The sequence below is a fragment of the Rana temporaria genome, chromosome 12 (assembly GCF_905171775.1).
Source record: "Rana temporaria chromosome 12, aRanTem1.1, whole genome shotgun sequence".
Lineage (NCBI taxonomy): Eukaryota > Metazoa > Chordata > Amphibia > Anura > Ranidae > Rana > Rana temporaria.
Genome location: NC_053500.1, coordinates 3,257,822 through 3,270,151, shown reverse-complemented (window position 1 = coordinate 3,270,151; position 12,330 = coordinate 3,257,822). Strand labels below are relative to the sequence as shown.

At 45.1% G+C, this 12,330-nt stretch overlaps 1 protein-coding gene across 1 annotated transcript in view; it reads right to left on the bottom strand.

The window, feature by feature from the left end:
* Window positions 1–12,330, bottom strand: part of LOC120919391 (ATP-binding cassette sub-family A member 10-like) — a 53,338-nt gene that overhangs the window by 19,456 nt on the left and 21,552 nt on the right. Inside the window, exons 13-21 of the mRNA XM_040331544.1 lie at window positions 9,005–9,180; window positions 8,806–8,925; window positions 7,421–7,559; window positions 6,365–6,455; window positions 5,086–5,225; window positions 4,765–4,884; window positions 3,748–3,949; window positions 1,746–1,912; window positions 1,526–1,656 (exon numbers count right to left, since the gene is read on the bottom strand). Coding sequence (XP_040187478.1) covers window positions 1,526–1,656; window positions 1,746–1,912; window positions 3,748–3,949; window positions 4,765–4,884; window positions 5,086–5,225; window positions 6,365–6,455; window positions 7,421–7,559; window positions 8,806–8,925; window positions 9,005–9,180 — 1,286 coding nt within the window. The remainder of the gene's footprint in view (window positions 1–1,525; window positions 1,657–1,745; window positions 1,913–3,747; window positions 3,950–4,764; window positions 4,885–5,085; window positions 5,226–6,364; window positions 6,456–7,420; window positions 7,560–8,805; window positions 8,926–9,004; window positions 9,181–12,330) is intronic.

Genomic DNA, 12,330 nt, shown 5'->3' with positions numbered 1-12,330 from the left:
CCCATGTACATAAGTTTCACAGACTCCTCCCATGTACATAAGTATCACAGGCTCCTCCCATGTACATACAGACTCCTCCCATGTACATAAGTATCACAGACTCCTCCCATGTACATACAGACTCCTCCCATGTACATAAGTATCACAGGCTCCTCCCATGTACATAAGTATCACAGGCTCCTCCCATGTACATAAGCATCACCTTGACAGGAAGGACTTTTTTCCCCCGAGTGGAAATCTGACACCGTGCATTCCATGTGAAGTAACGGACTACTAAGCCAATTAGAAAAAGTGTCTCAAAATCAAAATCCCAATGCGTCTGAAAAGCCCCGTGTGACCTCTCCGCATAACTCAATCGAGAAAGGAAAGGGACACCCAGAGCCCCATCCACCCACTTATAGACTTCTATATTGAAGGGGCACTGAAGCAAGAAATGGTCCATCGTCTCCTCCACCCCACCACACTCCACTCCACTCTTAGGCAGGCCATTCACGGGTCGAATTTCGAAAGTATTTTCTTTTGAAATTCTTATCTAAGAATTTTCGTTCGAATTTGGCACTATTAGTGGGGCTGCAGCAACAGACGATTTTCATGTGGCCACTAAATTTTAATAATCGATTTTTTTTTGAAAAACTAAAGACTTTCTAATCGATGATGGGAGAATCGTGCGAGAAATGTAAATCGAAAAAGAAATGCGCATGTGCAAGAAAGGAAAATTCCCGGAAATAAAGAAGATTCCCAGACACGAAAATTATTTTCTGTAGCCAAAGGAGGTGAAATTGAAGGTTTGATTGGTTGAATTTCAAAATCAATGGTGGCGCCATCGGATCACAAAACGCACACATTTTCTGGTTTTCAAAAGAAAATTCTTTCAAAATTCGACCCGTGTATGGCCAACATTAGACAACCACGGTTCCCCGTAGAGCGATGCTTCAGGTTGCCCTTCACATGGAACGAGCTCCAGGCCAAATCCCGAAACTTTAAAGGGATTCTCTCCGGATGAATTAAACGCAGACCCTCACCTTATAACAGGGCCTGGGCAATCCCTCAAGGCCAGCGGCTCGTTAAAGGCCGATTCAACAACCCTCCTCTCCAGGGCCTTCCTAGGAAGAGACTTCATTTCCCCCGCAGTCACTCGCCACTGCCAAAGCATTTTCAGGCATAAACATAAACCAAGAACTTACCATGTCGGACCTTCAGGCTTTTCACTGGCCCACCATTCTCCCAGCTTTGCAGAAAAGGTCTAAACCAGGACTAAAACATATCAACCCAACCAGGCGGTTCCTCTGGTAGCAAATTGCCAAAACATCAGAGAAGCGTAAACCACCAGGTTGACCATACCCAAGCCACCCATTCGCCTGGCAAGGTAGGACACAGACCTCTAAATGAGGTTCAGCCGTTCCCCCATAAGAGCTGGAAGAAACATCTGTAAATCTAGTGGTGCAGAGACTAGTCCGAATTTGGTTAGCCTCCTGAAACGCATACTAATAAACTCAGCCTTAGCGGGAGAGAAAAGTTGCCTTGCCTTATCATCACGAGTGACCTCTATAGCTCCATTGTATTCCGTAGTGTTGTCCATGTCATATGGCCCATCCACAACATCCACAGCAAAATCTTGAGCTGTGACACCATAAAGGAAGTTGTCGATGGGGACACCTATACAGGAGAGACAGTACTGTATGTTCTGATGACAGTTTTCTCCAAGGTGATTCACGATATTGTATGTATAAGTATTTTTTTGTTACCAGTGTTGTTGTTGACTAGAAGTTTGGTGTAAAATTTGTGTTCTCGTTCTCCAGCTCTCCGGAAATAAAGGTGCGGAGTCATCTCCCAGGCTTGGTAGGAGTAAGAGACTTTTGTCAGTATGATGACGGTGACCATAGGAAGGATGAAGAGAGCCAGCAGAAGTAGCCTGAAAATAGACAGGTTATGTTCATACATGGTGGGGGGTGTCATGTGCATGGAAGTCTCCTCTTGGAATTGCTTCCTCTAGTTTCTGTAAAGTCCTGCAGTTCTAATTTAACAATTCCACCCATCTGAAGGACATATTTTAATATGCATGCCTGGTCTTAATATGACCACTCCAAAATCTCCATGTCCTAACTGTGCACACCCCAAGATCTCCATGTCCTAACTGTGCACACCCCAGGATCTTCACATATACCTGTGCACACCCCAAGATCTCCATGTCCTATGTATGTACACCCCAGGATCTTCACATATAACTATGCACACCCCAAGATCCCCATGTCCTGACTATGTACACCCCAGTATCTTCACATAACTGTGCACACCCCAATATACATGTGGGGTGTAATGTGCATGGAAGTCTCCTCTTGGAATTGCTTCCTCTAGTTTCTGTAAAGTCCTGCAGTTCTAATTTAACAATTTCACCCATCGGAAGGACATATTTTAATATTCTTAATGTTCTTAATGGGACCACTCCGAAATCTCCATGTCCTAACTGTGCACACCCCAAGATCTCCATGTCCTAACTAGGCACACCCCAGGATCTTCACATATAACTGTGCACACCCCAAGATCCCCATGTCCTGACTATGTCCACCCCAGGATCTTCACGTATAACTATTCACACCCCAAGATCCCATGTCCTGACCATGTACACCCCAGGATCTTCACATATAACTGTGCACACCCCAAGATCTCCATGTCTTAACTATGCACTCCCCAGGATCTTTACATATAACTGTACACACCCCAAGATACATGGTGGGGGTGTCATGTGCATGGAAGTCTCCTCTTGGAATTGCTTCCTCTAGTTTCTGTAAAGTCCTGCAGTTCTAGTTTAACTATTCCACCCATCTGAAGGACATATTTTAATATGCATGCCTGGTCTTAATGGGACCACTCCAAAATCTCCATGTCCTAACTGTGCACACCCCAAGATCTTCATGTCCTAACTGTGCACACCCCATGATCTCCATGTCCTAACTATGTACACCTCAGGATCTTCGCATATAACTATGCACACCCCAAGATCCCCATGTGCTGACTATGTACACCCCAGTATCTTTACATATAACTGTGCACACCCCAAGATACATGGTGGGGGGTGTCATGTGCATGGAAGTCTCCTCTTGGAATTTCTTCCTCTAGTTTCTGTAAAGTCCTGCAGTTCTAATTTAACAATTCCACCCATCTGAAGGACATATTTTAATATTCTTAATGGGACCACTCCAAAATCTCCATGTCCTAACTGTGCACACCCCAAGATCTCCATGTCCTAACTATGCACACCCCAGGATTTTCACATATAACTGTGCACACCCCAAGATCTCCATGTCCTGACTATGTACACCCCAGGATCTTCACATATAACTGTGCACACCCCTATATCTCCATGTCCTGATTATGTGCACACCAGGATCACCATATATAACTATGCACACCCCAAGATCTCCATGTCCTGATTATGTGCACCCCAAGATCTCCATGTCCTGACTATGTACACCCCATGACCTTCACATATAACTGTGCACACCCCTAGATCTCCATGTCCTGATTATGTGCACCCAAAGATCTCCATGTCCTGACTATGTACACCCTATGGCCTTCACATATAACTGTGCACACCCCTAGATCTCCATGTCCTGATTATGTGCACCTCAGGATCACCATATATAACTATGCACAACCCAAGATATCCATGTCCTGACTATGTACACCCCACGATCTTCGCATATAACTGTGCAGGAGGCCAATGTGGCATCACCTACATGTACCTACATGGATCGAAAACTTTGCATGTTGTGGATAAGCTTCAAGTATCGGATCCTCGCAACGGCCAACACCTGCTGTCTCCACAATGCCATTCCACTAATGGTGGGTGTACCGGAGTCTGACATCAAAAGGGTCGAATCCTCCGGCTCCGAGGAGAAGTGATCCCGGTTCTGTTCTTCATTTGGTTCTTGGGCAAAAACACCGTAATCTGACAGTCAAGAAAAAAAAGGAAAAATGTATCAACTATCCTATGTTATAATCACCTGTAGACCAGAAAAGAGAGTGGAAGTACAAACACTGTATTTCATTGCACAGTTTTGCCACCCTTCCATGTTTCAGGCCAGGGCTGGACTGGGACAAAAATTTGGCCCTGGACTTCATCCAGACTGGCCCACTTTGACAGGTCTCTCCCATAGCGTCCAGACAACTCCCGCACCCCCCCCGGCCACCCAAGCCCCCTCTCCCCCTTCACTAGCCATTCTACTTTTTTAGAGTAGAACGGCTGGTACTCTTATAGACAGTACCAGTGGGGAAGCTAAACATTATTTCACCTGGGGCAAAGAATCAGTTTGGTGCCCCCCTTATGGGACAAGATTAGGCAGAAGTGAGAAACTCCCAGGCTACAGCTGTTGAGTCAGCTCTCTGTCCCCTCCCCCATGCTCCTCTGTCGTCCCCCCTGCTCCTCTGGTCCTCCCCCTGCTTCTCTGTTCCCCCCAGGTGAGCACTGCAGGAAGGGAGAGACAGAGGAGCGGAGGGGGGCGGCGGTCTGCTGTCACTGAAGCCGGCCCACTGAGCCATCCGCCCACCGGGAAACTCCCTGTAGTTCCAATGGCCAGTCCATCCCTGTTTCAGGCTGTGGGGGCTGGAGGGGGAGGTGTTTAGGCAGCTCACAGGAAGATAGAAAGTAAGGAGGACACAGCAGTGTGATCCTTCATGGCTGAAGGTCTACCTTAAATCACCGAGCTGGGAGATATCTTGCCCTTGAAGTGTTGAACATTTAAAACACATAAAAATGTCGCTCACCTCCTTTTTCAATCTCGTCCTTTCCTTCCAGTTTCAGGAACACGTCGTCCAGCGTGGTGATAGAGACGCCATAACTCACAATTTCCCGCCCAACATGTCCCTCCAGGTCAGAGAACAGAGCTTCAAAAAACAAATTCAAAGCATTAGACAATTCTCATAGAGTAGGTGAGGATCACACTTCATAGAGAAACCATCCTATGGTGGAACGGTTTCAATGTACATTCGCAGATATGTGCGACTGAGCCTTATGCTTTTTTTATTTTTTATTTAGACCTCCTCTGCCAGCTGGGAGAGTAAAGGAATTTTGTTGTGTCCCTGTACCTGGGAAGGTGTCTATGTCCTCGAAGGGTAGGGTGAACGTCACATCCTCGACGTTCTGAGTGCTGAGTTTGGCGTTGGAGACGTGCTGCGTTATGAGGGATGTGATGGCCTCTGTGTCACATGACGGGGTCACCTGCATCCTGGTCACCCAAGGAGAAATAAATAGAAAGGCATCAGACAACATTTTCCACCAATATTGTAACGGAATGGCCCGTGACACCCAGAGACTTTTGAAGGATGTGGGGTACTCCTGTGCCAGCTTCACTAACGACTCTTGGGTCTAGGGCCATCCCATGTCCCTTTTGGGCATAGGATGACTGAGAACTGATATCTCGGATTACATGAGATGGGACAGTAATGATAATTCATGTATTGCAGGAGATCTGGACATATTACAGGTGATTTCATTCTGACCCCCACCAGGTCAATAAGAGTGTCTCCTTCAATGCTTAACATAGACTGTTGAGATGCTAATTAGGTCTGCTTCTAAGATATTTAATTGTGTATGCTAATGACACTGTTTTGTGTGAAAAGTCTATTGATGATAAGATGTGGAATGTGACCTGTCAACTGTAGTAATTACCTCCTCTAAATGCGGAGCCAGGCTGTCTGGATAATGATTAGTAATTGGCCCATCTAAATGCGTAATTGAAGCCCCATTGTGTGATGTAGGGGGTGGAGAGTTTCATTGTCCCCGTAACGTGCTTTTTGGTTGTGAATTGTATAAAAGACTGAGTTTTACCATTAAAAGTATTCATTCATTTTGGAACCAGAAACAGAGCGTGTGTCTCGTCTTACTGGGGAATGAAATGGGTCCTGTCGGCTGGATTGTCGGATAAGCTGTCGTGGGGTGATGGAATGGAATATCGTAAACGGTGGTGACCGTTACAAATATTAATCCCTTATTCCCGAGAAGTCATCAACCTTTTAGCTGGGGCCAATATGTTTCACTGAGGGTGCAAAGATCACATTTTAAAGAGACCACACTGCAAAATCACAGGGAAATTTGCTTTGGTACCAACACAATGGATGGTGTGTGTGCCAGAATGACCAAAGGAGACTGGGACTTGGGGTCCAAAAGTGTCTGTAAGGAAGGACTGTCTACGATTCCCACCACAACTAATAAAATGTTCCCTCTTGTGGGGCAAAACAGTCAAGAGGCCAGTCATGTTTGCCAAGCCCCTTAAAGGGATTGTGTGAGTCCTATGCCAAATCCCACCGCTTTACATTCTGCAATTTCCTTTCTGCAAGGCTTTACCTTTAGGTTTTAGGTGCTTACCTCAAGTGATAGCCAATGCCCCATTTCCTCTTCAGAAACAAGGAGCTTCCCACACATTTCAGCCTTCCTTTGGAAAGCACGGCCTTGCGGTCTGCAAACAATTCAGATGATGGGGGTGAGATGTGGATGGAGGGCAAACCTTACATTCACTGAGGGTATTCTTGCAGGAGCCACCATTATACGATCAATGGGTGGGTGTTAGCATACAAGGTATGTCTATTAAATAACGAGACTGTGACAAAACAACTGCACAGAGCAGGTAAGTATAATAAAAAAATTTAAAGAGACTTTAATATCACTAAGTCATAGAGAATCTTATTGGGTTTATAAACTAAAGTACTTGTCCCTACTGGTCTTAATATAGAATTTGATTTGCAATTTTTTTATCAGTGACTTTTGAATTGCCATCTGTTTTTTACTTTTTCATAAATCTTACCCAGTTACAGACTTTGGACGTGTGACACGAGACCAAAAAAAGGCCAATGTACACAGGGCATGTGTAGTACGTTCAAATCCTTCTACCCTTCCACGGAGACCTCCCCTGTCCCAGTACTCAGCAATTCATCCCCACCTGTCCATTGCCGCCTCTCCTATCCATGCGTCCGACCCCTTTCAGGACACCAGCCCATGGATTACAATGTAGAGGGGCTGTTTTTTTGAAGCACCAATTAGAGCTAGAGGCGTTTATAGGCTTCAATATAGGGTGGGCTCAGGTTGCAGAGAGTGCGCTCCAACCCCACCCAGGTGCGAATCAATATTCTCTGTTGTAACACTGCGCCTCCTCCCGGCCAATCAGGAAGCAGGTTTTTATACCTGTCACCTGATTGGCTGAAAGGACAGGCGATCCTATTGAACACCTAGGAGGAGGAAGGAGGAGCCGTATGGTGGAAGCCGCCGTGATTCAGAGAGGACATAGGAGCCAGAAACCTGCTGCCTGTAGGAGCCCGCAACCCCCACCCATAGGAGTCCGCTGACCACCACCCGTGGGACTATTTTAAACAGGGTGTCATAACATACAGCAGAAAAGGTTTACATCAAACCCACAGAGCCCCGTACCTGCCAGGATGTCGGCTTCATCCATAAACTGCGTGCTGAATAAGGTGACGTGACCAGCCTTGCGCTCTTTGAGAACAGACCATACGCGGTGCCTGGAGGACGGGTCGAGGCCGGACGTCGGTTCATCCAGCAACAGAACCTGGAAGGAGGGGATGTTTTTAGGAAATTTGAATTTATATAAAAGACAGGGCCGCCATCAGGAATTTTGGGGCCCCTTACACAGCTTCAGGCATGGGCCCCCTGGAGCAGAAGAGAACCGGCGGGGGGGGGGGTGCTGCCACCGCAAATTGAGAAGTGGGGGGGTTATGGGTTATATTGCAAGTTAAGGAAGGGGGGGTTATGCAAGTTGAGAAGCACAGGGGGCACCGCAAATCGAGAAGCTGGGGGGGTGCCATCGCGAATTAAGGTCGGCGGGGCTTTGGATGGTGACGAACAAAAATAAAAAAGGGGATGCCATCGGACCGGGCCCCTTAAAGGTCGGGGGGGGCTTTGGGTGCCGACAAAAAAAAAAGGGGGGATGGCATCCGGGCCACTGGGGAGCAGGGGAGCTTTGGGTGCTGACAACAAAAAAAATTAAACAAAAACAAATTAAATAGGGGATGCCACCCCTAGAGGTCTGGGGGGCTTTGGGTGCTGGCAAACAAAAAAAAATTATAATAAAAAAAATTATTAAAAAAAAGGTCCCCCATACCATCTGGGCCCCTGGGGACCAGGGGAGCTTTGGGTGCTGACGAAAAAAAAGAATAAAAAAATTAAAAAAAAAAAAAAAAAAATAGGGGATGCCACCCCTTAGAGGTCTGGGGGGCTTTGGGTGCTGGCAAACAAAAAAAAAATTATAATAAAAAAATTATTAAAAAAAAGGGGGGATACCATCTGGGCCCATGGGGACCAGGGGAGCTTTGGGTGCTGATGAAAAAAAAGAAAAAAAAAATGAAACCAAAAAAAAAAAAAATAGGGGATGCCATCCCTTAGAGGTCTGGGGGGCTTTGGGTGCTGGTGAACAAAAAGAAATTATAATAAAAAAAATTATAAAAAAAAGGGGGATGCCATCCGGGCCCCTGGGGACCGGGGGAGCTTTGGGTGCTGACGAAAAATAAATAAATAAATAAAAAATTAAACAAAAAAAAAAGGGGATGCCACCCCTTAGAGGTCTAAGGGGCTTTGGGTGCTGGCAAACAAAAAAAAAAAAATTATAAAAAAAAGGGGGATGCCATCTGGGCCCCTGGAGACCACGGGGCCCCTTACAGGTGTACTGATGGGGATATTAAAGATAAAATGATATTTAGCTGTGTATTTCTGAGTGTTCCTGTCATGAGGAGCCTACATAGCAGTTAGTGAGATTAATTTACTAAATAAAAAAATAAAGAATATTTCGGGAAGATCACCTCGGGGTCTCCTAATAGGGCGATCGCCAGCGTCAGTTTCCTCCTCTGACCTCCACTCAGTTTCCCAGCTTGGAGATGTTGAAGGTCGACCATGGCCAGGTCTGAAAGGACCGTTTCTACCTAGAAAATACATCTTCTTGGTGAAAATATCGACATTCTCGGTAGGTCTGTAGGGAACACAGATTCATATTTATCGTACCTGAGATTTAATTTTTCTCTTAGGAATTCCTTTAATATTTGCAAAGACCTCCAAATTCTCCTTTACTGTTAGAAGGTCAAAGTTGACATCAAACTGCGGACAAAACCCGATCTTCCTCTGGATCTCCAGCCGGTGATTGAAGTCCGATAACTGATAATTATAGATGGTGGCAGATCCTACAAAGAGAGGGATGGGATTGGTGGAATGAGAGGGATAGGATCGATGGAATGAGAGGGATGGGATCGATGGATTGAGAGGGATGGGATCAGTGGAATGAGAGGTTCCATCCAAAACTGATATTTGTTATTGGGACAGGTACCAGTGACTTGATTCACATTCTGGCTTCCTATACTATCTCTTGAAGACTTCCGTGACCTTACTAGAATCTTATACAGTCATTCTCAACCAGGGATCCCTGGAGCTAAAGGGTCCTTCCAATAGTTTCTTGAGTTGTGGTTGATTGACCTTCCATTTCATGGTGTCTACATAGTTCTAAGACCAATGCCACTTGGCAGAGCCAGAAGCATGACACTATTGTTCCTTCTGTAAGGGTTGTATTCTCCCTTCTGACCACCAACGCAGGGGACATTCTTCCCACTGATCACCAATGTAAGGAACATTCTTCTCACTGATCACCAATGTAAGGGACATTCTTCTCACTGATCACCAATGTAAGGAACATTCTTCTCACTGATCACCAATGTAAGGAACATTCTTCTCACTGATCACCAATGTAAGGGACATTCTTCTCACTGATCACCAATGTAAGGGACATTCTTCCCACTGATCACCAATGTAAGGAACATTCTTCTCACTGATCACCAATGTAAGGGACATTCTTCCCACTGATCACCAATGTAAGGGACATTCTTCTCACTGATCACCAATGTAAGGGACATTCTTCCCACTGATCACCAATGTAAGGAACATTCTTCTCACTGACCACCAACGCAAGGGACATTCTTCCCACTGATCACCAATGTAAGGAACATTCTTCTCACTGATCACCAATGTAAGGGACATTCTTCCCACTGATCACCAATGTAAGGGACATTCTTCTCACTGATCACCAATGTAAGGGACATTCTTCCCACTGATCACCAATGTAAGGGACATTCTTCTCACTGATCACCAATGTAAGGAACATTCTTCTCACTGATCACCAATGTAAGGGACATTCTTCTCACTGATCACCAATGTAAGGAACATTCTTCTCACTGATCACCAATGTAAGGAACATTCTTCTCACTGATCACCAATGTAAGGGACATTCTTCTCACTGATCACCAATGTAAGGGACATTCTTCCCACTGATCACCAATGTAAGGGACATTCTTCCCACTGATCACCAATGTAAGGGACATTCTTCTCACTGATCACCAATGTAAGGGGCATTCTTCCCACTGATCACCAATGTAAGGGACATTCTTCCCACTGATCACCAATGTAAGGGACATTCTTCCCACTGATCACCAATGTAAGGGACATTCTTCTCACTGATCACCAATGTAAGGGACATTATTCCCACTGATCACCAATGTAAGGGACATTATTCCCACTGATCACCAATGTAAGGGACATTCTTCCCACTGATCACCAATGTAAGGGACATTCTTCTCACTGATCACCAATGTAAGGGACATTCTTCTCACTGATCACCAATGTAAGGGACATTCTTCCCACTGATCACCAATGTAAGGGACATTCTTCCCACTGATCACCAATGTAAGGGACATTCTTCCCACTGATCACTAATGTAAGGGACATTCTTCTCACAGATCACCAATGTAAGGGACATTCTTCCCACTGATCACCAATGTAAGGGACATTCTTCTCACTGATCACCAATGTAAGGGACATTCTTCTCACTGATCACCAATGTAAGGAACATTCTTCCCACTGATCACCAATGTAAGGGACATTCTTCTCACTGATCACCAATGTAAGGAACATTCTTCCCACTGATCACCAATGTAAGGGACATTCTTCTCACTGATCACCAATGTAAGGGACATTCTTCCCACTGATCACCAATGTAAGGGACATTCTTCTCACTGATCACCAATGTAAGGGACATTCTTCTCACTGATCACCAATGTAAGGGACATTCTTCCCACTGATCACCAATGTAAGGGACATTCTTCTCACTGATCACCAATGTAAGGGACATTATTCCCACTGATCACCAATGTAAGGGACATTCTTCTCACTGATCACCAATGTAAGGGACATTCTTCTCACTGATCACCAATGTAAGGGACATTCTTCTCACTGATCACCAATGTAAGGGACATTCTTCCCACTGATCACCAATGTAAGGGACATTCTTCCCACTGATCACCAATGTAAGGGACATTCTTCTCACTGATCACCAATGTAAGGGACATTATTCCCACTGATCACCAATGTAAGGGACATTCTTCTCACTGATCACCAATGTAAGGGACATTATTCCCACTGATCACCAATGTAAGGGACATTCTTCTCACTGATCACCAATGTAAGGGATATTCTTCCCACTGATCACCAATGTAAGGGACATTCTTCTCACTGATCACCAATGTAAGGGACATTATTCCCACTGATCACCAATGTAAGGGACATTCTTCTCACTGATCACCAATGTAAGGGACATTCTTCCCACTGATCACCAATGTAAGGGACATTCTTCTCACTGATCACCAATGTAAGGGACATTATTCCCACTGATCACCAATGTAAGGGACATTCTTCTCACTGATCACCAATGTAAGGGACATTATTCCCACTGATCACCAATGTAAGGGACATTCTTCTCACTGATCACCAATGTAAGGGATATTCTTCCCACTGATCACCAATGTAAGGGACATTCTTCCCACTAATCACCAATGTAAGGAACATTCTTCCCACTGATCACCAATGTAAGGGACATTCTTCCCACTGATCACCAATGTAAGGACATTCTTCTCACTGATCACCAATGTAAGGGACATTCTTCCCACTGATCACTAATGTAAGGGACATTCTTCTCACAGATCACCAATGTAAGGGACATTCTTCCCACTGATCACCAATGTAAGGGACATTCTTCTCACTGATCACCAATGTAAGGGACATTATTCCCACTGATCACCAATGTAAGGGACATTCTTCTCACTGATCACCAATGTAAGGAACATTCTTCTCACTGATCACCAATGTAAGGGACATTCTTCTCACTGATCACCAATGTAAGGGACATTCTTCCCACTGATCACCAATGTAAGGAACATTCTTCCCACTGATCACCAATGTAAGGGACATTCTTCCCACTGATCACCAATGTAAGGGACATTCTTCTCACT